This window comes from Drosophila rhopaloa, unplaced genomic scaffold, assembly GCF_018152115.1.
Source record: "Drosophila rhopaloa isolate 14029-0021.01 unplaced genomic scaffold, ASM1815211v1 contig_3, whole genome shotgun sequence".
Taxonomy (NCBI): Eukaryota; Metazoa; Arthropoda; class Insecta; order Diptera; family Drosophilidae; genus Drosophila; species Drosophila rhopaloa.
In genome coordinates, this window is record NW_025335123.1 from 8,636,479 (window position 1) to 8,657,620 (window position 21,142).

At 44.2% G+C, this 21,142-nt stretch overlaps 4 protein-coding genes across 4 annotated transcripts; 2 read left to right on the forward strand and 2 right to left on the reverse strand.

Moving 5' to 3' along the window:
- The first annotated feature begins 115 nt into the window (after positions 1 to 115).
- Positions 116 to 6,893, forward strand: LOC108046413 (sorting nexin-25). The gene is made up of 12 exons (XM_017126071.2): positions 116 to 825; positions 892 to 1,031; positions 1,161 to 1,257; positions 1,325 to 1,459; positions 1,516 to 1,692; positions 2,298 to 2,470; positions 2,528 to 2,934; positions 3,228 to 3,965; positions 4,028 to 4,207; positions 4,266 to 4,403; positions 4,468 to 5,151; positions 5,241 to 6,893. The coding sequence occupies exons 1-12, from the start codon at positions 707 to 709 to the stop codon at positions 5,607 to 5,609; spliced, it is 3,357 nt and encodes a 1,118-aa protein (XP_016981560.1). The 5' UTR covers positions 116 to 706; the 3' UTR covers positions 5,610 to 6,893.
- An 85-nt stretch (positions 6,894 to 6,978) lies between these two features.
- LOC108046414 (protein hold'em) lies at positions 6,979 to 8,800 on the reverse strand. Its single transcript, XM_044461174.1, has 3 exons — positions 7,809 to 8,800; positions 7,595 to 7,751; positions 6,979 to 7,369 (listed from the first exon to the last, which is right to left on the reverse strand). Exons 1-3 carry the CDS (start codon positions 8,722 to 8,724, stop codon positions 6,982 to 6,984), a joined length of 1,461 nt encoding a protein of 486 aa, XP_044317109.1. The 5' UTR covers positions 8,725 to 8,800; the 3' UTR covers positions 6,979 to 6,981.
- Positions 8,801 to 9,351: 551 nt separating this feature from the next.
- Positions 9,352 to 10,859, forward strand: LOC108040118 (synaptobrevin homolog YKT6). The gene is made up of 2 exons (XM_017117391.2): positions 9,352 to 9,726; positions 9,790 to 10,859. The coding sequence occupies exons 1-2, from the start codon at positions 9,602 to 9,604 to the stop codon at positions 10,262 to 10,264; spliced, it is 600 nt and encodes a 199-aa protein (XP_016972880.1). The 5' UTR covers positions 9,352 to 9,601; the 3' UTR covers positions 10,265 to 10,859.
- Positions 10,860 to 11,273: 414 nt separating this feature from the next.
- Positions 11,274 to 20,871, reverse strand: LOC108040117 (ATP-dependent RNA helicase dbp2). The gene is made up of 4 exons (XM_017117390.2): positions 20,355 to 20,871; positions 18,015 to 19,546; positions 15,827 to 17,586; positions 11,274 to 15,762 (listed from the first exon to the last, which is right to left on the reverse strand). The coding sequence occupies exons 2-3, from the start codon at positions 19,533 to 19,535 to the stop codon at positions 16,216 to 16,218; spliced, it is 2,892 nt and encodes a 963-aa protein (XP_016972879.1). The 5' UTR covers positions 19,536 to 19,546; positions 20,355 to 20,871; the 3' UTR covers positions 11,274 to 15,762; positions 15,827 to 16,215.
- Between the last annotated feature and the right edge of the window lie 271 nt (positions 20,872 to 21,142).

The following is a 21,142-nucleotide window of genomic DNA, read 5'->3' on the forward strand; positions in this document are numbered from 1 at the left end:
TTATTTCATTTTTAAAATCTAATTTGAATATTCATTTGAACTTGAAGTCGATAGTCGATATAAAACTATCGATGGGCCACCGATAGGAGTGCCCTTAGGTCTATCGGTGAGGTAGGGCTGGATATGCATATACATATATGTTTTTATAAACACAACAGTAAAGATAGTGGATATAGCCGGGCATGACGTACTATCAGGGCCGATAAGCCCTTGAACCGATCCCAACTGCGCAGCGGCAGCACCAGCGCCAGCAACAACAATCAGGCAATCAGAGCAGCTTGTTTTGATTTCCTCGGAATCAAAACTCCGGATAAAGCTGCCAATCAACTTGTTGCGGGATCCGCAGCGTCGCCCAGTATTGATTTGGCACATATAGCTGACAGTTGTGATTCCGATTTCGATTCCCAGACAGCTGTCTCTGTATCTGCCACAATATATTTATATACATTTCATATACGACGCTACGCTTTTCCAAAAACCGATACGGTACCATATTTGTGTTCGGTTTTCATTCGTGGAGGGCGTCGGTGGTGGAGGAGGAGGAGGAGCTGGACACCACACCAGAGCAAAGCGGAATTGACGCAATTGTTGAGAACTATTTTTAATGGCCAGCGGGTCGGAAATGTACGAAACTCATCAAATATTCAGAAGTCAAGCAGTCAATAAGGAGAGGCAGTGATTGCCCGGAAGCGGAGTCAATTGGCCGATGAAATCGGAGGAGTACGCAGCGGACGCCATGGAGAATCGCCGCCGTTTGCCGCTGTTCCCCATCGAACCGGAGCCATCCACAACGGCTACGCAGCGCCTCACGCTCCTGGCCACCCGGTAAATTCAGAAACCCTTTATTACAATCCCCATTTTTAAAGATAACTAACCAAAAATCCATTACAGACTACTACGTGCGCTGCAATTAAATTGGAGGATTATTGTTTCGGGCATCACGCTTACACTGCTGGCCGTCATCTGGTATTATCCCACCTTCTTTCTTTTCTTCGCCTTCGTAGTCTATTCTCTGGTCTTGGTCTTTGCGGGTAAGTCTTCCGGCACGCCTCCAGGCCGTTGGAATATATGGTTGAATGAGTCACCTTATCGCCAATCGGTTCCGAGCGAGCGCCTAATTAAAATTGCCAAATATCTAATTGCCCTTATCTCTCCGACAGCTGTGGCGGGCACCGTTTATATCCATTATATATTCACCACCAACGAGCCGACGCCACCAAGTCGCGTGTCCTCGCGACTGCTCTACAATGCCACCAAGTGAGTTCCGGACTTTGCCCGGCTTACTTTACACACGCTCTATAAATTCATCTCCCCTTACCCGCAGGAGCAACATCTTCGATCTGCCCAAGCCCATCAAGAATCCATCAAATCTGCCCCTGATTTTCGGCAAAACAGTAGACCTGCAGCTCCAACAGATCATTGAGTATGTGCTGCGCGACTTTATGCTGCCCTGGTTGGGGTGAGTTCACCATTTGATCCGGGGAAATATAAACTGATAGTTTACCTGTGTCCTAGCTATGTGGTCACCAAGCCCAAGCTCATCAACGATGTGGTGCGCGAGGATCTGTGGAACGCCATACAGAAGATTCATGAACGGGCTACCAGGATGGACGCCGCCAAGATTATCGCCGTGGACATGGTCAACAGAGTGACAGTGCATCTGGAGAAGATTCGCATTGCTGAGGCCAGAGCGTGAGTTCTTTAATTTCAAGTGTTAATGCTAACATTGTAGCTCAAGGATCAAGAAGCTGATAAGCTCATTGCCCGTACAAATTTAAGCTCATTTTATACATACTAGTTATACTTACGAAGGACTAAGTATCTTTAAGTGTCTTTAACCTTTTCAATCAAAGATATTTTAAATTAAAATACCAAAATATCCCCTGAAATTGTGAGATTAGAATTAACATATTTTTTAATAATGCTTAAAACAAAGAAATCCAAGCAATAGTATTTTTGATAAGATATAATAAGATATAATTTGAAATTCGATACAACAAAGGTTGTATGCTTTTGCGTTCACAGTAATTTATCATGGAAGAATGCGGTGCGCAGAATTAAGTGTAATTTAAATGCGTCAGAGAATAGTCATTAATCGCAAATCATCAAGTTGGTAATCAATAAGCGGAAATCGCCTATTGGCAATACCATTGATTACTTTGCATTCTATTGTTTTACGATTATAGAGGTTTTTTTACTATAAGATTTTGTGTTAATTTTTTTTGAATAGTAGTTTTTATAATTAATAGTTTATTAACTACGTATAATCCTTGACTAAATTGGTTTTCATTCTCTAGGGCTGAAACAAACTCGCCGCCAGTTTTTAGTACCAACTCGTACCTCGCCGATGAGGAGATGGAGATGGAATTCCTGCGCAAGCTGTGCGAGATTATGGTGATCCTGCTGCTGCCGCGCGGTTACTCCCTGCCCCCATTAAAGGTTCTGCTCAGCGAGATTCTGTCCTACAAGAGTAAGTAGCGGTCGGAATCACAAAGATATCCAATTTACCAATCTATCGCATCCATAGTATTCTTTCCCATGATCAAAATGCTGACCGCTCCGGATTACATCAACCAGAAGGTGGTGCAGAACATTGAGACTCGATTGGCGGCGGCGGCGATGAGCAAGCGTAGCTACGAGTACGCAGCCAGCTTCGAGGACTTCCTCAAGATCATCAACAACTCGGGCAACCTTGAGGAGCTCTCGCTCATCCGCAAGAGCATTGTGAACGACCTGATGCATGCCACCACCATGCAGAACCTACAGCGTGCCAAAGGCCTAGATCCGGACCACGAGGACCACTCGCTCTCCAAGTCAGAGCTCACGGCCGCCGTCCGGCTGAAGCGCTACGTTCGCCAACTCACGATGGCCAAGGGCGAGTGCGAAAAGAACCTTGCCAAGTTCGGTTGGAATGGCAACTATTCCAGCGATATTGTAAGTAATCCCCTGTGGATAGTTTGCGTTGCACATATTTGTTGATGTATAATAAAATAAGTGTAGCTAATTATAAGAATTGTAACTTACACTAAACAAATTCGAAATCGTTTGTTTACTTGTAGTTTATAAGTTATTTTCTGCATGAAATCACAATTTGTTATTGCTATATTATTTTTAAAAGTTTATAGTACTTTTTTAATATGAATAATACTTACATTATTACTCTTGGAATTAAAAGCTTAGTTTTCAAGGCCCAATTGTTAATGGCTTTATCCAATTTATTTTTATAGGACCTGACGCTGGTCGAGATCCTAAACACTGCGGTGGGCCGTCGCTACTTCACCCTGTTCCTGGAGCCGCTAAAGGCGAGTGCCCTGATTGGTTTTTACCTGGCCGTGGAGGAGATCAAGCACGCGCACAAGTCGGTCAGCCACCAGCTGGGCACGGAGATCTTCTACACATATATCCGGGTGCCCAAGTCCGAGATCCAGATCGACAAGCACGAGCGCAAGCTGATCGAGACGTTCCTGCTGGGCGACGCTGATCCGGACATCTTCTTCGACATTCAGCGCAACGTATTGCGCACGCTGGAGGAGAAGTACTATCCGCCATTTGTGCTGAGCGATCAGTACCGCCAGCTCAAGGAGGCGCTGGACTCCAATGAGATTGCAGATCCCACTCTGCTGATGTGCCACACCATTGGCGACGCTGCGGAGCCGCTGGCGGATGAGCATTCGGGCGGGTCGGATGGACTTAATGGCGGAGCCGGTGGCGCCATCGATGTGGCCGCCCACACGTCATATGCACGTCGAAAATTGGAACAAATACAGGAACGCATTGACAAGAAGAATCAGGCGCTGGACGCCCTCAAGTACTCGGTGAAGCCGGAGTCCAAGGTGCTGTCCATTCTCGAAAAGGAGATGGAGTGGCTGAAGAGCGAGAAGCGCCAGACTGAGGCGCATTTGCGGCGCACGGATGCCTGGACGGAGCACCTGGGCAAGTGGAAGGCCACCATCCAAAGTGTGGAGGTGAGTATTGGGGTTTTACCAATCAGAAGTACAGCTAATACCGTCAATTTATTTCTCCCCAGGTATCTGATGAGAAGGAATCGTTGCAGTTTATGATTCTGGTGCATGTGGACGAGGACATAAATGCCCCAGTTCAGCCGACATCATCAAAAAATGGCGACGGCGGTCATGCAAATCTCCGCAAGCGACCCTCGGGCATCTCCAGCGGCTGGGTGGTGATGCGCTCCCTCAACCAAGTGCATGTGGGTATTTAACATAAGATGTATATCACCATAACTTACGAGTTTGTTATTTTTAAAGGAGCTGCAGCGGAAACTGCGGCACGTTAGCTCCAACTTGAAGGCCATCGACCTGCCCACGAACTTCAAGTTCTTTTTTCTGAAAACAGATCGACATGGCCAGGAGAAGGCCAGGGCACAGATTCAGAAGTTCTTGAATGTAAGATAATGTTTAAGCCATTGCTTAGACAAGTTTGTATTGATATACTCTTCTGCCCACTTAGTTCATCCTGGAAGACGACCATCTGAATGGTAGCGAGGCCATCTACACGTTTCTCAGCCCCAGCTCGGACCACCTGAAGCAATCGCTGCCTTCGCCGAAGAAGTCCAAATTCTCGTTGGCCACGCTTTTCCGCAGCGATGCAGGGAAGGCACACGAGGCCTCCAAGGCCACCGATCCCTTTTGGGGGCTGCAGCGCGACGACGAGGACATATCCACCTATCTGGATGGCGAGTCCGGTGGAGAGGCCAAACTACTTGCTGCGGATCTGGACAGCAAGGACTCAATAGCTGAACCAATGTACGCTCTGATGGGCGAGATCTTCGACATGGGCGGTGTGTTCAAGTGGCTACGCAAGAGCCTCATCTCCTTTGTACAGATCACCTACGGCCGGACGATCAATCGGCAGATCCGCGAATCGGTGGCCTACCTCTTCGAGGAGTCCATGCTGCACAACTACTTCTCGGCCATCCTGAAGTCCTTTTGGCCGGGCGGCGTCCTTGCCTCCGCCTATCCCACGCGGTCGGAGGATATGCGAGAGATGACAACCACTGCGGCCAAGGCGCTGCTCACAGACCACATTCCGGAGGTGCTGTGCAACCTGGTCGGGGCCCAGGCGGCCAAACGAGGTGTCCTCAAGGTGTTCGAGGCGCTGCAGAATCCCGCCTACAACAAGCAGCTATTCTACGTGAGTTAACGCTTTAACCATCTTATATCCATTGCTTTAATACAATATACCAAATACGCTATTGATTGTATTTTATTTATTATCCTCAGGAGCTGCTGGAGATACTAATGATTGAGTTCTTTCCTGAAATCCGTCAACTGCGGGTGAACAATGCCAATGGAACCAAGTTAAATACGGCCACCGCTGGAGCGGCGGCTGTCTCAGCTGCAGCGGCACTGGTGGCGGCCACGGCATCCGCGTCGCTGCCGTCGCTAAACCACAGTGCTGGAGGTCACGGTGCATCCGCGGGGGGGCACCAGAACCACCAGGGATCCTCCTCGACGGCGGGCGGATCCTCGGGGGGAGGAAGCGGCTCCCTCGGCGGTGGAGCAGCGTCGCACCACCAATCGCACTACCATCACGCATCCCACCACCACCAGCAACAGCACCACCACTCACAAACGGGCGGCTCCAAGTAGAGACGGTGCCCGACATTGTTTTACTTTACTTTAACTTAGGTTTATTTTTTATTTATGTTTTTCGTTTGAGTTTATGATTGACGTTTAATGCTCTATCTCTTTCTGAACGGTGGATGTTGTTGATTTAGCCGAAGGAAGGGATTACGAAAAATAGTTCTATAGAACACAACACAACTCAGTAGTTACCAGTATCATTCCCTGTACAAATGCAGACTCCAAAACCGATTGATTTTAGTCCCCTGTTAAATCGTTTGTCCCCCACGTCCTGTAGCCAGATTTGTTTGTTATGTGTATATGTCTGTACATAGGTCAGTATTAAGCGTTGTACCAAATTGTTGTTTATATACTCGTATAGTGAAATGTGACACTCAGCTTTGATTGATTATAAATATAGTTTAGTAGCAGATATTGAGCCCAAAGATGCGTCTGCAGCTGGCAGCTTGTAAGTCGGTGCTTGTGATCCCCATTCCGCTCCAGCTGCAGATTCAGCCCCCCACAAAAAGATTATAGATCACAAAACAGGTGAGATTAGTTTGAGGCAAACTTGTAAGCGTATTAAACAGTGCGTTCCATGGCCGTAAGGCAAGTGTTGAGGTCACAACTTTCGTTGCTTTCATATTATTTTAAAAGTTGGATTTTAATGATATTTATTTCATTTGGTGATCCTTTAACGATGGGATTTTATCTGTACGTTATTATTTCTTCGATGTTTAAGGCTAAGATTTATTTTTGATATCTATTAACTCTGTTATTTCTAATTTATTTTACAACTTTCCTTATCGGCCAAAAATTGTATTCTTTTTCGAATTTGTATTTTAATTAATTATTTATTTGTAAATCACCTTTAATTAACAATTTGATTTAAACTTTTCCTAACTGACCAAAAATTATACTTTATATTTTATTTGGCATAATTGTTAAGTGCTATGGTATTAAACCTTTATGACTAAGTGTTGGATTTAGCTGTCTTAAATACAGTGCGTTTGATAACAATAAAACAGTCGTAAGTGAGGACTTCAAAGAAGTATTAATCCTATAGCTTTTGGAGTCATCTAAGTGCATTTTGATACCAAATTTAAACACAAACCTAAATTATTAGATTAAATGATGGCCGAAAACTGTTTTATGGACCTGAAACGCCCAACTCACAACACAAAACCCACACCCACTCCACCACTAGGCAAAATGGCACTTAGACGATTCATCCCAGTGAGCCAAACGTATCCCACTTAAGACCCACATCCAGGCAGAGTTTCTAGGCGCTTTTAATCTATTTATGTATTGCAGTTGTACAATTTTATGTGAAAATGCGAAATAAAGATCGCTATTTATGTAGATTTCGCCAGTCTTTTTTTGGAATATGGTATTACATCTAGAACGCGGCCACCTTCTCGACGAGCTTGCCCAGGGGTATGGCTTCCATGTCGACGACTAGAACCACGAGATTATTGCGCATTCCCGCGGACTTCTTGACCAGCAATCGTGTCTCGAAGTATTTCAGCAGGATGCTCCACTTCAGCTCGCTTTTATCACGATCCGCCAGTCGCTCGAAATCATCCGCTTGGAGACCCAGAATCCGCTCCGCCGGATTGCCAGCTAAACGCGCCTCGACAAGGGTGCCCGTATGGTCGGAGAACTGAATGTTGATGTTGAAGTAGCTGGTATATCTAGGCCCATCAAGGCCGAGCAAAAACTCCATTTGACAGGCATCCGAAGCGCAATCCTCCAGGTTTCGCGGTATGAGCCGTTGGCAGGCGGTGCTGAAATGGGCCACGTTGTCCCTCATTAATTAATTTTGTATTTCATTTTTGTGGTTTTAAAATAAAAGTATATTTTACGAGCACTTTTCATTTGGATTGTAAAATGATAATGCTTATTAAACCAATTTTATTAAACTAAAAAAAATTATGAAAAAAATTTTTTCTTTGAATGATAATGACAATACAAAATCGGTTCTAAGTTATTGAAATAGAAAAAACACTTGCCACTTCCTGTTGATGTGCGTTGAAAATCCATCCAAGTCAAATTTGGTGACCATGCCGTACAGCACGGATGTAAACTGATTTGTGGAAGCATCCTGCAGTTCGCCCTCGGCGCGGGAATATATCTGCCTCACCGTCATCTGAGCTTGAATGCTGGCAGCTGCAAGGGAACCAGAGTAGTATAGTAAAGGACCATTAATCCCTGAGCACCACCTACCTGCCGGCAGGTTGTCCAGCTCCGCCTGGGCGCAGCCATCAAAGCTCTTAAGCGGCACAGTGGCGGCGAGGGCCAGCAACAGTTGGCAATCCTTACCAGTTGCCTGGGGATTCTCGCAAATAAGTGTACAGTTCGAATGGGAAAGCACAGGACAACGATGAAAGTCCGAGTAGGAGACCCGCACACCCACCAAATGGAGCAGAGTGCGACGTGGCTGCCACTGCTGGGCACGCCGTATCCAGTCCGCCTGCCAAACGGAGAGTAGCATGCCCTCCGGATAACTGGCATCGATCACAATGACCTCCAGGCAGTTCAGCAGATCCTGGACCTTGCTGTGGATCGCCGGCAGCTTTCGCTTGATCTCGCGCACAGGGCGCACTGCAACCACGGCCACCAGTAGATCCACATAGGCGGTGATCATCTTATCGGGGGACTCCAGCCCGGAACGAACATCGGCCAGTTTGAGAGCCGCGCCAAGTGGCTTGGTTGGACATTGAAGCAGCTGCTGGAGGACCATTATGGTGTCGGACTCATCGCTGTCATGCCGCACCACATAGCCGTATCCCTCATTGACCACCAAAGCGCAGGACAGCGTTGTCTGTGGATGGTAACGTTGCTCACCCGGCAGGACCTGCGGAAGGGACATCACCTTGGCGCCCACTATATCCACCACATGACCGATGTGGAACATGGCCGCGTACTCGTCCACCCAGGCCCTTTGGCCCCAGCACTTGCAATTGGTCAAGTCATTGGGAGAGTCACGGATCGTTAAGGTGATGACTCCCCGCTCGAAGCCACTCATCTTGTCGTAGAATATATTCGGCGCGGATTTTGAAACGATCAGCGCCACTGTGGAAAAGTGCGTCATCGTGGGTTGCATCTCTGCAAGGCGCTGGAATTTTCCGCGCTTTGCCATTGGTTTATATTTTTACAATCAAAGTAAATAACGAATTTTGCCAGCTTGCAAGGCGATGCCCAAGAAAACCGTTACATTAAAAAACCGCCAATTCGATTAGTTTCAATCGATGATTTTAGCACAAGGCGATCACGCAAACTCCTTCACTAGATAAGCGATAGTTTTAATAGGGTGTTGATATAACGTTAATTACATAGGAATATATATTAAACTAAAAGGGCCGTATATTGTGTACGAAATTTATTCAATAAAAAAAGGATAACAAAGATTAAACTCTTTAAATATACAATGATACGGCTGAACCTTTTAAAAGTATTTTAGTCTGCTAGAAAACTCTGCTTTAGCCACTAAAATATAATTAAGTAAAATACTTTTCAGCCTTATTAATTTGACAAATATTTAAAAAGTAAAAAACAAAATGATCTTTTGCACAATTCAGATTCAAACTATATTAATGATGTATATATTTTACAAATCTTTAAAGGGCTTAACGATTACATTTGTTTTTTCAATTAAAGCATTATTTATGACTTTGCGTTAAAAAGTGTTTTTTTAGGCAATGCTGGAGCTTTTCAACTTCAATTGCAGCTATCGATAGTCATCGTTTCGGAGGGCCATCCCCAATTTGAAGGCTGACACACCACCATACAATACACACATAGCCATATACAGGGGACGGCACAGATTTACTGCGTTAAACAAATTCACTTGTCGTACTTTTCCACGGATGCCAGCGCGCCCTTGCTGAAACCCACCCGCCGGAGCAACGCAGGACATTTCAGGACAACGCAGTGGAGTCCGCCCAGAGCCATAGGATCCAGCAGCCCACTTCAGTAGTTTCGCAACCCGCAGATCAGATCGACGTAGCCCCGTAAAAATGGTCAAGCTGTTCGCGTTGAGCATCTTCCATAAGGGAGCCAGCGAGGCGCGTCTCCTGAAGACAACCGCCGACCTGCAGTCCTTCTCCTTTTTCCAACGTGGCACCGTCAACGAGTTCATGACGTGAGTATAACCGCGCAGGCTCAGAGAATCACCCACCAATCCCCCTTCTCCGCCCACTTGCAGCTTCGCATCCAAGACAATTGTGGAGCGCACACAGCCGGCCCTGCGGCAGTCGGTCAAACAGGACGCCTACATGTGCCATGTCTATGTGCGGGCGGACAATCTGGCCGGTGTCCTGATCGCCGATCATGAGTACCCGCATCGGGTGGCGCACACACTTATCACAAAGATTCTGGACGACTTTACGGCCAAGGTGACGGCGGATCAGTGGCCCAATGGAACGGAGGCTACCATCTCGTTTGATTTGCTGCCAGCTTTTCTAGCACGCTACCAGAATCCCGTCGAGGCTGATCCGCTGACGAGAATGCAGAACGACTTGGACGAGACGAAGATCATCCTGAAGAACACCATCGAGGCGGTGCTGGAGCGGGGCGAGAAGCTGGAAGACATGGTCAGCAAGTCGGAGAATTTGTCGCTGCAGAGCAAGGCCTTCTACAAGACGGCGAAAAAGACTAATTCCTGCTGCAGCTTTGCTTAGGCAGGTTCCAACCATCTCATTCCCTAATCCTATAATCCTCTCAAGCAAACAGGAAACAACACCAGATAATGCAAATCAAAGACCACACAAAGGGATAAAGGATAACACCAACAAACAACCAAACAAACCAACTGCTAGGGAGCGGCGTGGCTTGAAGTTTGATGATTGCTTTTTATAAATGAATTAGTTAATTTTATATACTATACTATATACTATACTGTACTGTACCGTACGAATAGGAGGTCCAGTTGCCAGTTATGTAAGCCCGCTAACCCAATGTTTACTCGTCTGTGGATCTTCGGGTCCTGTCTGTATGTCTACGCTTTGGATATCTGGATGTTAATTAATACCAATACAAAATATGATCTAAACCTGTGTTTACCATAATGTTCTCTTATCTGTTACGAAGGTCCAAAATTGACTCTTCGCTACCTATTGATGTTGTGGGCTTTGTTATCGCCTTTCCGGCGGATCTAAGAAGTTGGGAGGCAGCACTTATACTCACGCAGTCGCATTTTCGATCTGGGCAACTGGCAATCCGATCTGAATTTGTGGGCGTTTTAATAAAGAAGTATTATGGGAATTGTGATTCGAATCGAACGTGTTTTTACTATTTTATGGCACTACAAATAACCCCTGTTCCATGAAATTTGTATGTCAGTTTAAAGTTAATTTCGTTTTTTTTTATATACTCTTTATGTTAAAGAATACTATTAATTCAATTCTTATACCCTTGCAGAGTTTTATAATTTCAGGAAAAAAAAATTCAACGCGGTGCTCGAGACATCTACGATCCTATAAAGTGTTCTTTATCAGCATCACCAGAAGAGTGAAGAGAATCCATGTCCGTCTGTCCGTTCGCATTTCGAATTCAAGACTTGAATATTTCGAATCATATGTATATATATATGTAAATATACCTACCACATTATTTTCCTTTTATTTAAGTAGGCTTGAAACTTCATGAGAACTGTAAATATCATGCTAAAAAAAATGAAACTAAAATATATTTTAATTTAAAAGTGATTTTTTGTTGGCGTTTATTTATTACATAGAAGATATCTATTCCGCTTTTTGTAAGGATTTCCGTTACATATTTCATAATTATGCGTTTTTTTTTAGGTTTTCGTGTTTAACATTTTGGGGTTTTGGGCAATGGGAGTGGGAGCTTGGTTGTCCGATTTCTAGATGGGGACAGGGTATGCTTATGGGTTCGTATAACCTAGTATAAGATAGGTAAATTGATTACAATTTAGATTTCTCCGTTAGTTTTCACCATATTCCGTCCCGATTTCTTTTGTTTTTTCGACGGAAGAAGTGGAGGCGGTGCATTATAAATATATGCATTATATTGCATACCTATATTGTTCTGTTATAATTAATATAATATTTTGTGTGCTAACTTAGCTTAAGCTGCAAACATTCATTCAAACGTGTTTGCTTGGCTTCTCGTTTATTAATTAGCATTATCTTGTATGCATATATATCGTCTGATTCCTCAGTTGCATATTGTGTAAGTGATCTATAGTAATATTTAGAATTTATTCAAATGGTTTGCTTTGAATATATGCAAGTGTATATATTTGATGTAATGTTCTAAATGCACGCTCCTTCGAAATGGCTAAGAATTTGCATTTGAGTTTTCTGGTTTTCTTCTTTTCGCTAAAATTTGCATTGATCAACACAACAATTGAAAATCAAGAAAAGTTGTTCTCCTTTTTTTAAATCAATAAAATACGTGTGTATGTGCGGCTGGGTGAGTTCTGTATTCGTTTAAAAACTAGTTTGGATAAATTGTTGGCTTGCTTGCTTTTGATTGAATTTGTATTATTTAGGACTTAGTGGGGGATCCCCGTTTTATCGAATTGCAATCGAAATACAAGTAAAGTTCTAACGTGTTTCGTTTACGCAGCTGTTATCACAATGGGTTTTGGTTTAAACTTTTTTTTATTATCTTTAAGTTAGTTCCGTCTTCTGCCGATGGCAAATTTAGCTTATAACTTACGATCTGGCTGCTGCTACTAAATGTTTATGCCCAACAAGTCTGGTGTTTATTGGTTTTAGAACCCTCAAAAGCCGCCCCTAACTTTGGCGCTTAAAAGTAAGCTTGTTTTTTTGTAGGTCTTGTACATGCAGTGAGCAATACGAACACTTTAAAGTCCACTTTAAACTTTTTTTTGCCCACTGTAAATATGTAATATGTTCGTTTGTGTTTGTATCATCTATAAGAAATTTGTGAGTTTCGATGTGTCTCTGTGTGTATGTTTGTTGTCTGTGTGTGAGAGTGCGTGGGTGTGTGCGGGTATTTCTTTTGCTGCATTTTTGGCACTTGTGCGCGTCGCACTGTAACGGTAAATGCATTAACTTTATCGCCTACGACATAGATACATATGTATGCCCATACATACACATATATATATATTTTGGATAACCAACGAAAAGCTTAAAACGAAAAACAAAAAAGAAAGTAAAACAAACGCAAAAACAAAAACTAAATCAAAAACGCGTATGTGTGTGTGTGGGTGTGTGTAAAAGATTTTAGTTTTCTAAGTAAACGAAACAGAAAAAAAAACAGCTATACAAACTATCGAAATAACGGCACTTCGTTGCTTTTTCTCCGTTACTTTCTTGTTCTTGCTTCAAACAATTGAATTCATTTTGTTTTTGGCTTTAGTCTTTCGTCTTTATTTTTGGTTGCATTTTTTCAAAAGTTGCAATTCTATACTTTCAAAAATATATGTATATGCGAATTTCTATCGTTTTAAATCTATCGTTTTTAAGAGACTGCGAGCGAGAAATATATCGTATAGGGGTGAGGGGACTGAGAGATAGAGAGAGAGACAGATATAGAGCGATCGATCAGGACTTAAACGAAGGACGTGCCTCAAAAATTCAAAGGGGACAACAAATTCGCCGCTTCCCCTTAATTTTATCGGGACTTCGGTTTCAGTTACTCTTAAATTTTATCAGTTTCAACTTCTTTTGCTCTTTTTTTCTCGTTTTTTTCGTTTTGTTTTGGTTTTGTGTGTTTCCGTGTTTTTTTTTGCTTTTTTTTTTTTTTAGTTTGTTGTTTGGTTTGTTTGTTTTTCGCAGTGTGTACACAACAACTTATAGATAAATTCAATACAAATATCGCGCTCTATAGTTTTATTTCTTCAAAAAAAGAATGTATGCCTCAAGTCATCCATAATACATTATATAGTAGCCATCAGACATTGTCTATAAGCGACAACGACAACGACAATAATACAAATACATAACATATATTCATATTCCTCTTCTGATTCAGATACTGATTTCGATTCATATTCAGCTTCAGTTTCAGCTGCCTCTGCTTCAGTTTCAGTTTTCAGTTTTTTGGCCTGGCCTTTTTGGGGGCCCAGCGTTTACTTCATTTAAATTGGTTATTAATTAGTATTTTTGTATTTTCGTTTGTTTATATAAGTCTATCACATCATCACAATTCGGTTGCATCGAAATCATAATTAAGAAGTAGGAAACTATTAAAATAAAACCTTTAATTCACTTGGTAACTTTGCGTATACGCCTAGAGTACATACAAAAAATAATATTATTTAGTTGTAGTTCCCCCATTCCCGTCGTCTCAAATGATTTTCAAAATGTATGACAAAACTAAAATCCCCAAATAAAAACCCAAATATGAAATGAACTAAAAATTGACTTTTTTCTTTAAGAATTATAGTTCTATAAAAGTCGAGTCTTCGCCCTTTTGCTTTAAAAAGAGATCCTTGTGTTGACGATATACCATATATAAATATTCCCTCTTGTTTCCCAGATTTTTATTTGCTAAAAAGAAACCGTACACGTAGAAAACTAATTTTAAAAAAATATGAATAGAAATGTTCCTTTCACTCTCCCCGATCGGCTAACAAATATATATAATATAATCTACATGATTTTTATCTATTTGCTTTGTGTTCCCACACATTTCCTCTGTAGAATAGTTCCCTTGTGTCCGTTACGTTTTCCCAAAATTCTTATGCTTTTTGTACTGCTTTCCCATGGCGGAGGACAACGCACTGCTTGCAACAACTTGGACAACTGGTTGGACAGACGCTATTTGGATATTTACTGCTAACTATATAACTGGAGCTGCCAATTAATGTTACTACTACTTATTTACTCGTACTGAACTCTGGCCAAAAATATTCGGAAGAGACAAATCAGGACAATTAAAAAAAACAAAAAAATAAATCAAAAATTAAACACATGGGGAAACGGAAAAGAGCTTTTTGGAATAGTCAGAAGTATGCATTATGTTTGCTGTATTATTATTATCATTATTTTCGTGTGGCATTGCTTGGCATTATTCGATCTTCTACCCTTGCTTTGTGTTCTTCCTCCTAATCCTCTTGTTTCGTGTTCGCTTTACTTGTTTTTATGGATGAATGTGGCGTCTTTTCTTTTTTCTTCGCTTTTGTTTCTTTTCTTTTCAACTGCTTCTGTTCTTTGGTCTTTGAATAATTGAAAATGTAATTGTAATTTCCTTTTTTTCAAGTATTTGCATAGAACTTTTGAAAAAACCACGTTAATTTATGCGAATGCTGTGTTAGGGGGATATTATTATCGAATTCTATAAAGTGTCTTAAACAAAATGATTTTTGTTCTAATCTCCATTAAAAATCATATCCATATAGAATACACACATATATGTATTAAAATGGGAAATTAAATGATAATTGTAAATTTGCGTGTCCTTGTTGTGTTCGTGGTGTGTGGTTGTGTGTACGTGTGCTTGTGTGGGTTCTATGTGGCTGTGTGAGTGTTCTCCCATTGCTTCGATTGTTTTTTTTATACTATTATCAACTGTATTTTGTTAGTTTTTTCTTTTACATACTTCCTACCAAAGCAGCGCTGCCCATTCCCTTTACTACTATTTTGGATTTGGCCAAAATATATATATCTCAACCATTAGCTGCGTTTTCTTAAATGGAATTTGTATAGAATTTTGTCAGTTTTCCTTTTGTTGTAATTGTTTGTTGCAAATTTCGCTCGGATATATGTATATAAAATAATTAAACATGTATTTCAATGTGTGTTATTATAAGCAAACCGTTAATTTCATACCAACCAAGTTAGTGAAAAGGGTTTTCTCGATCCCTTCTTCTTTCGATTTAACAAATTTTTGAATTCAAATGTTTTTTGGTTGCGTGCTCGTGTTTTCTGTTTTTTTGTGTTCTTAGCTTCGTGTACGGATAAATACACATGAATAATAATATATATATCACTTAACTAACAGTGTCTGTTTGTCTCTAGTTTTAAGTTTCGCTTGATTTTGCTTGGCGGAAAAGAAATAATAATAACCCTACTTAATTCTTTTTAAACATTCGAAGAACATGCAACTGTCAGTGTGTGTGGAGAAAAGCTTAAAAACTACTTCAAATTTTCAGTTTCGAGGTTTTCTCGTTTTTTGTTTCGTTTTACCTTACTTGGAAAACATAAAGGGGAATTTTTGGGGGCGATGATCCATGCGAAGGCTGTGAAAGAGAAAAAAAAACAATTATAAACTAGTTTTAATCCAATAACGTAGGACAAACTCACCCCTGGTTTTTGATGTTTGCGGCTGTTTGCCCAAAGAACAGTAACGAATGAAAGGTCGGGGGGTGTTGTTTAGAGGTCAAATTGTATCGCAAATACAAACCGCGAATGCTTGAATAAGCGAGAGAGAACACAAAAATACTAATAATAGTTGTGGGGAGAAGAAAAAAAAAACAAACAAATTGGTAACTTTTTCGCTTTAAATTTAAAGAGCAACTGCGCTCTTGTGAGTTCGCAAATTATATCCTTTCTTTCTTTCTATCATTTCTCATATGCATTTGGATTTTATGACTGTCGTTGGTTGATTGTTTGTCCATGTCGTTGGTGTTGTTGTTATTCATGTTGCTGAAGCTGCTGTTGTTGTAGCTCTCCACGTTCCACTCTCCTGCCTCTTATTGATGTCCTGTCTGCTCGATGGCCTGTCCTGGTCCTGGCCCGGGTCCTGCCACGGCTGGTGCGAACTGGTGATGCTGGGCGGCATAGTAGGTGGCCGGCATGCTGAACTGATTGGCATACGGATTGGTGCCCGGCGCCGCGGCCGTGGTCAGCACTCCGGCCGCATCGTACATGTAGGCGGCTCCGGGGGCCGGCGCCACGGCGGCTGCCCGTCCGGCGGCTGCTGCAGCGGCAGCAGCAACGGCCGCAATCGGTGGCGAATTGGCCGGCGTGTAATGCACCAGCGAGGTGGTCACCACAGCCGGCGGCGGCGGTGGAGCATACTTGTTGCCATCATCCTTGAGCGGCTTGGGCTGCTGGCCAGCCTGCGGCACCTGCTGCTGCTGCTGTTGCTGATGCTGCACCGCCTGCTGACCGTAGTGGGGCACTCCCTGCTGCTGGTACTCCCGCTTCGGATACTGCTGGAAGCGTGGTGGCATCCCACCGGCTCCGGCTCCCTGCGGCACAAACTGTCCGCGGCCACGGTACGCCTGCGGCATATACTGACCGCCTTGCTGTGGTGCCATATGCGGCTGGGGTCCACCGCCTACGCCGGCTGCTCCGCCGACACCGCCTGCAGCGCCGCCGCCGCCCTGGTGGCCCATTATGGCACGCGGACCGCCATTGTTGAACGGAGCCCGCGGGCGATAGGTGTTCCCGTTCCGCTGCTGCTGGCCGCCATCCTGTCCCATTTGGTTCATGCGGTTCCAGTTGCCGCCGCCGCCACCAGCGCCGGCTCCATTCTGCTGATAGCTATTGCCGCCAGCGGCATACTGCTGGTAGCCACCGCCAGTGGGTGGGCCGCCACGATTGTTGTTGTAACTGTTGCCAGCCTGGTAGTTCAGCGGGTTGCTGTTGCGCTGCTGGTAGACGCCGTTGTGACCGCCAGTGTTGCGATCCCCGCCACCATTGTTGTTCCAGCGCTTGTTGCCGCGATAGCCGCCCGAGCTAGGCATCGATCGAGCCAGATCCAACAGAGCCTGCGAGGGCGTCTGGCCGGCCTCCTCCAGCACCGAGATCAGCTCACGCGCCTGCTTGGCGTTGTCGGGCGTGAAGAAGGTGTAGGCAGTGCCCAGCTGCTGGCAGCGTCCAGTGCGTCCGATGCGGTGCACATAGTTCTCCGAAGAGTTCGGGTAATCATAGTTAATCACGTACTGGAGATCCTCCACATCAAGGCCGCGCGAGGCCACATCGGTGGCGATCAGAATGTTGGACTTGCCATTACGGAAATCCTTCAGCACCGAATCACGCTCATTCTGGGTCTTGTCGCCGTGAATTGAGGTGGCGGTGTAGCCCTCGGTTCGGATGATCTGTAAGATGTCCTCCACCTGAACAAAGGCAAGGGAAACAAAGAAAATAAGTAGGGTAACTTGATAAGATTGGAATTTGGTTTGCGTTGGTTTCTTATTTCATACAAAACAATTTTCTCTCAGTAGCAGCTACTTGATTACATTAAACCAAACCCGGCAACATAAAATGTTTACAAAAGACATTCCGCACTATATATGAAATATAATCATGGTTCCTTAAAAAGAAACCAAGAATACGCAGAACAATTAGTCAGTCAAAGTTAACCGATGATTATAAAAAAATACCATGATAATCTACACTTAATTTTACCATTATGAAGCTACATATATAAGGTAAATTTGAGGAAATGGAAAGTTATGTTAAAGCCATTAAGAATAAAACCCGATATTTTGCAACAAGTAAGTTCTACAAACTATAAAAGCACGTGAAAATGTTGTGACCTTACCTTGATCTTGGTCTCTACAAATATGATGATCTTGTTCCCGTTGTTGGCCGAATTGTTAGTCGGTGTGATCTCCTTGAGCAGGCGCACCATGCGCTGCGGCTTCTCCATCTCGGTGCAGATCTCGACGATCTGACGGATGTTGTGGTTTGCCGACAGGCTCATCGAGCCAATGTTAATTTGGATGTAATCGTTTAGGAAGTCGCCGGCAAGAGCCTGCACCTCCTTGGGCCAGGTGGCGGACCACATGACCACCTGGCGGTCGGGACGAATCTGTTCGATGATCTTGCGGATCTGCGGTTCGAAGCCCATGTCCAGCATGCGGTCTGCCTCGTCCAGCACCAGGTAGGTGCATCTCTGCAAGTTCGTGTTCCGATTCTCGAGGAAATCAATAAGGCGTCCGGGTGTGGCGATGATCACCTCCACGCCGCGGTCCAGATCGCGTGCCTGCGGCACCTTCGACGAGCCTCCAAAGATGCAAGTGTGACGAATCTCGGGCTTGCACAGGTGCCCGTAGTCCCGCACGACCGACTGGATCTGCTGGGCCAGCTCCCGGGTGGGGGCCAGCACCAGGGCGATGGGCCCCTCGCCGCGCAGTATTGGCGGCTGGTTGCCAATGTGAACGATGGCTGGCAGCATGTAGGCCAGCGTCTTGCCGGAGCCGGTTTGGGCAATGCCCACCAAATCGCGGCCACTTAGGGCTATGGGCCAGCCCTGCGACTGGATGGCTGTGGGCTTGGTGAATCCCTGGCGCTTCATCTCTTCAATAACGTGGGCGGGCAGCGAGCTCTCCTCGAAACTGACCACGGGATGGGGCAATTCGTTGCCCGACACGGTAATCTCCAGTTCGCGACGTATATCGGCAACCTGCTGCTCGGACTTGGCCAGGGTATTCGGATGGATGTTGTAGAAGTCCTTGTGGAATGGCTCCAGGTTCTCCCACTTCGGCTTGACCAGATTGCGCCCAGGATTTTTGGCCTTTTCGCGTTGAATCTCGGCGCGCTCCTCCTTGGACAACATGCCTAAGGCGGCAGCATTGTAGTTATTGCTCTGGTAGCCACCGGCTCCTCCGGCGCCGCTATGCGGCTTCTGGTAGCGCTGTGCGTAGTTGGGATTCTTGCCACGAGGTCCGCCATAGCCACCGCCGTTGCCTCCAGCTCCTCCGGAGCCAGCTCCAGCTCCTCCGCCAAGGCCATTTCCGGCGAAGGCCACTCCGTTTTGCTGGCGATACGGATTACCGCCACCGGCACCGGCGGCGCCCATGCCCAGTCCATTCTGGATGCCGTAGGTCATAACGCCGTACGGCTGGCCAAAGTGCATGCTCCCAGCGGCACCGGCTGCTCCATTAATGGACGCTCCTCCGGCGGCGCCGGCAAAATTGTTTCGCGGATAGAAGGGACGCTCGTGGCGTGGGGCACCATTACCGCCGCCTCCAGCGCCTGCAGCGGCACCATTACCATAGTAACCGCCGCCCGTGTGCTGCTGAACGCCGCCGGCGTTGGGTGCATATGCTCCGGCGTACATCGTGTTAAATCCTGCCAAGAGATGGAACAAAAAATGGATTAAAATGTTGTCAGATGTTTGTAAGTACACATATTTATATTTAATTTACTCCCTTAGTTTATAAGCTAGGCCCTTGAAACTTTTGCTGAAACTTATTTTTCTTATTCTTGAAACTTATTCTTAGAAAGCGTGCAGTTAGTTGAAAACGATCAAATACAAAATGTCATTGTTTTTAATTACTTTACCAATCGTTCCCTTTTTGTGTTGTTAACATATGTACAATTATTGTTTTAGCGAAATCGGATGACTTTATCACTGTAAGAATGGCGAAATTTACCTAATTTTTTTTCTTCGTGTGGGGAAATCAAAATTGGATATTTTATATAGCTCTCATAGGAATGATCTAGCTCACAATGGAAGGGTGTATAAACTTCGGTTTGCCGAATTTAACTTATTTTTCGCACACACACACAATTACAAAGACTTTGCACTTTTGAAACTGTTTCGAGCTGTGGCGCTCTCTCGTACTACTAATGCTGCCGTTCGGGAGTGTAAATAAAAATAGAGAAACGATTTCGACTGATAGATCGGGGGGTTGCTTTGGCAGGGGGGAAATGGCCGAAGAGCGGGGGCGGTTCCACCACCCACCCACTTTCCACCACCGGAAAAATCAATACAGCATCGCCAATGCACACGAGACGCGGAGAGCGAAAGCACGCGCGAGAGAGGGACAAGCAGAGTGCACCGCGGAGAGAAAGAGCACAACGCACACACACACACTCAGATAACCGAAAAATGCATTGCATTTTCACGCCTTACGCCTCACACACACGAACTCACCTTTTTTCCTGTTGCGACAACTACTGCTTTTGTGTGTGTGTAATTTTGGATGAGCCTGACTTGTGCAGGGGGCTTAAATTTATGTATTTATGCGCCGCAATTTGACATTTGCTCCCTCGCCAGTCGGATTGAGATTTGGGTTATAGTTTTCGAAGCCTCTTCGATTTTCACGTTTTCCTGCCTTCAGTTTCGATTCGATCCTGTGCCGTCCTGTTCGATTTGGTTCTGCTCTCTCGCTCGCCCGTCGTCACGCTCACACGCCTCTTGTTCTCTTCTCCGTTTTTTTTGCTTTGCGGCCGAGAGGTAATGGTAATTATTTGCAATTGCTGCTACTCTATTTCCAGTCGTCCTCGCCACGGGAAACTAACCGTAAAGCTAACTAAACTTGGTTTGGTTAAACACTAGGAGCAAGTTAACTAATTCTAATTCTTGTATTTTAGATTTTTACAACAAAAAAAAACGCGTTTGCAGCAGCAAGTTGAGTTAGAGCTGAACCAAAAATCGATGCTTATTCGCTACTATCGATGTTTCCGGAAAATTGTTAAATATCGATGTTTTTCTGTAGCCATCGATTATTCATCGAATAATAAAATAGTTAATTAATTTTAAGCTTCCGAATATTTTTATTAATAATAATACTATTTAGGAAACCGAAGCATTAAAATTGTAATCATTTGTTGGCTAAGAAACGTAATCTGAGCGAAATGTGTTATCAAGTTTGGAGGCCTGTTTTCAAGGTAAAGCTTTAAACGTGTATCGAGATATATTAAATATATTAGAAAATACAT

Coding starts and splice junctions, on each gene's coding strand:
- LOC108040117 (XM_017117390.2), bottom strand. CDS start 19,535: ATGTACGCCGGAGCATATGCACCCAACGCCGGCGGCGTTCAGCAGCAC. Junction 17,587..18,014: donor TTGTAGAGACCAAGATCAAG/GTAAGGTCACAA, acceptor GCCTTTGTTCAG/GTGGAGGACATCTTACAGAT.
- LOC108046413 (XM_017126071.2), top strand. CDS start 707: ATGAAATCGGAGGAGTACGCAGCGGACGCCATGGAGAATCGCCGCCGT. Junction 4,208..4,265: donor GCTCCCTCAACCAAGTGCAT/GTGGGTATTTAA, acceptor TTATTTTTAAAG/GAGCTGCAGCGGAAACTGCG. Junction 5,152..5,240: donor ACAACAAGCAGCTATTCTAC/GTGAGTTAACGC, acceptor TATTATCCTCAG/GAGCTGCTGGAGATACTAAT.
- LOC108046414 (XM_044461174.1), bottom strand. CDS start 8,724: ATGGCAAAGCGCGGAAAATTCCAGCGCCTTGCAGAGATGCAACCCACG. Junction 7,752..7,808: donor GCTGGACAACCTGCCGGCAG/GTAGGTGGTGCT, acceptor GTTCCCTTGCAG/CTGCCAGCATTCAAGCTCAG. Junction 7,370..7,594: donor ACGCACATCAACAGGAAGTG/GCAAGTGTTTTT, acceptor GGCCCATTTCAG/CACCGCCTGCCAACGGCTCA.
- LOC108040118 (XM_017117391.2), top strand. CDS start 9,602: ATGGTCAAGCTGTTCGCGTTGAGCATCTTCCATAAGGGAGCCAGCGAG. Junction 9,727..9,789: donor ACCGTCAACGAGTTCATGAC/GTGAGTATAACC, acceptor GCCCACTTGCAG/CTTCGCATCCAAGACAATTG.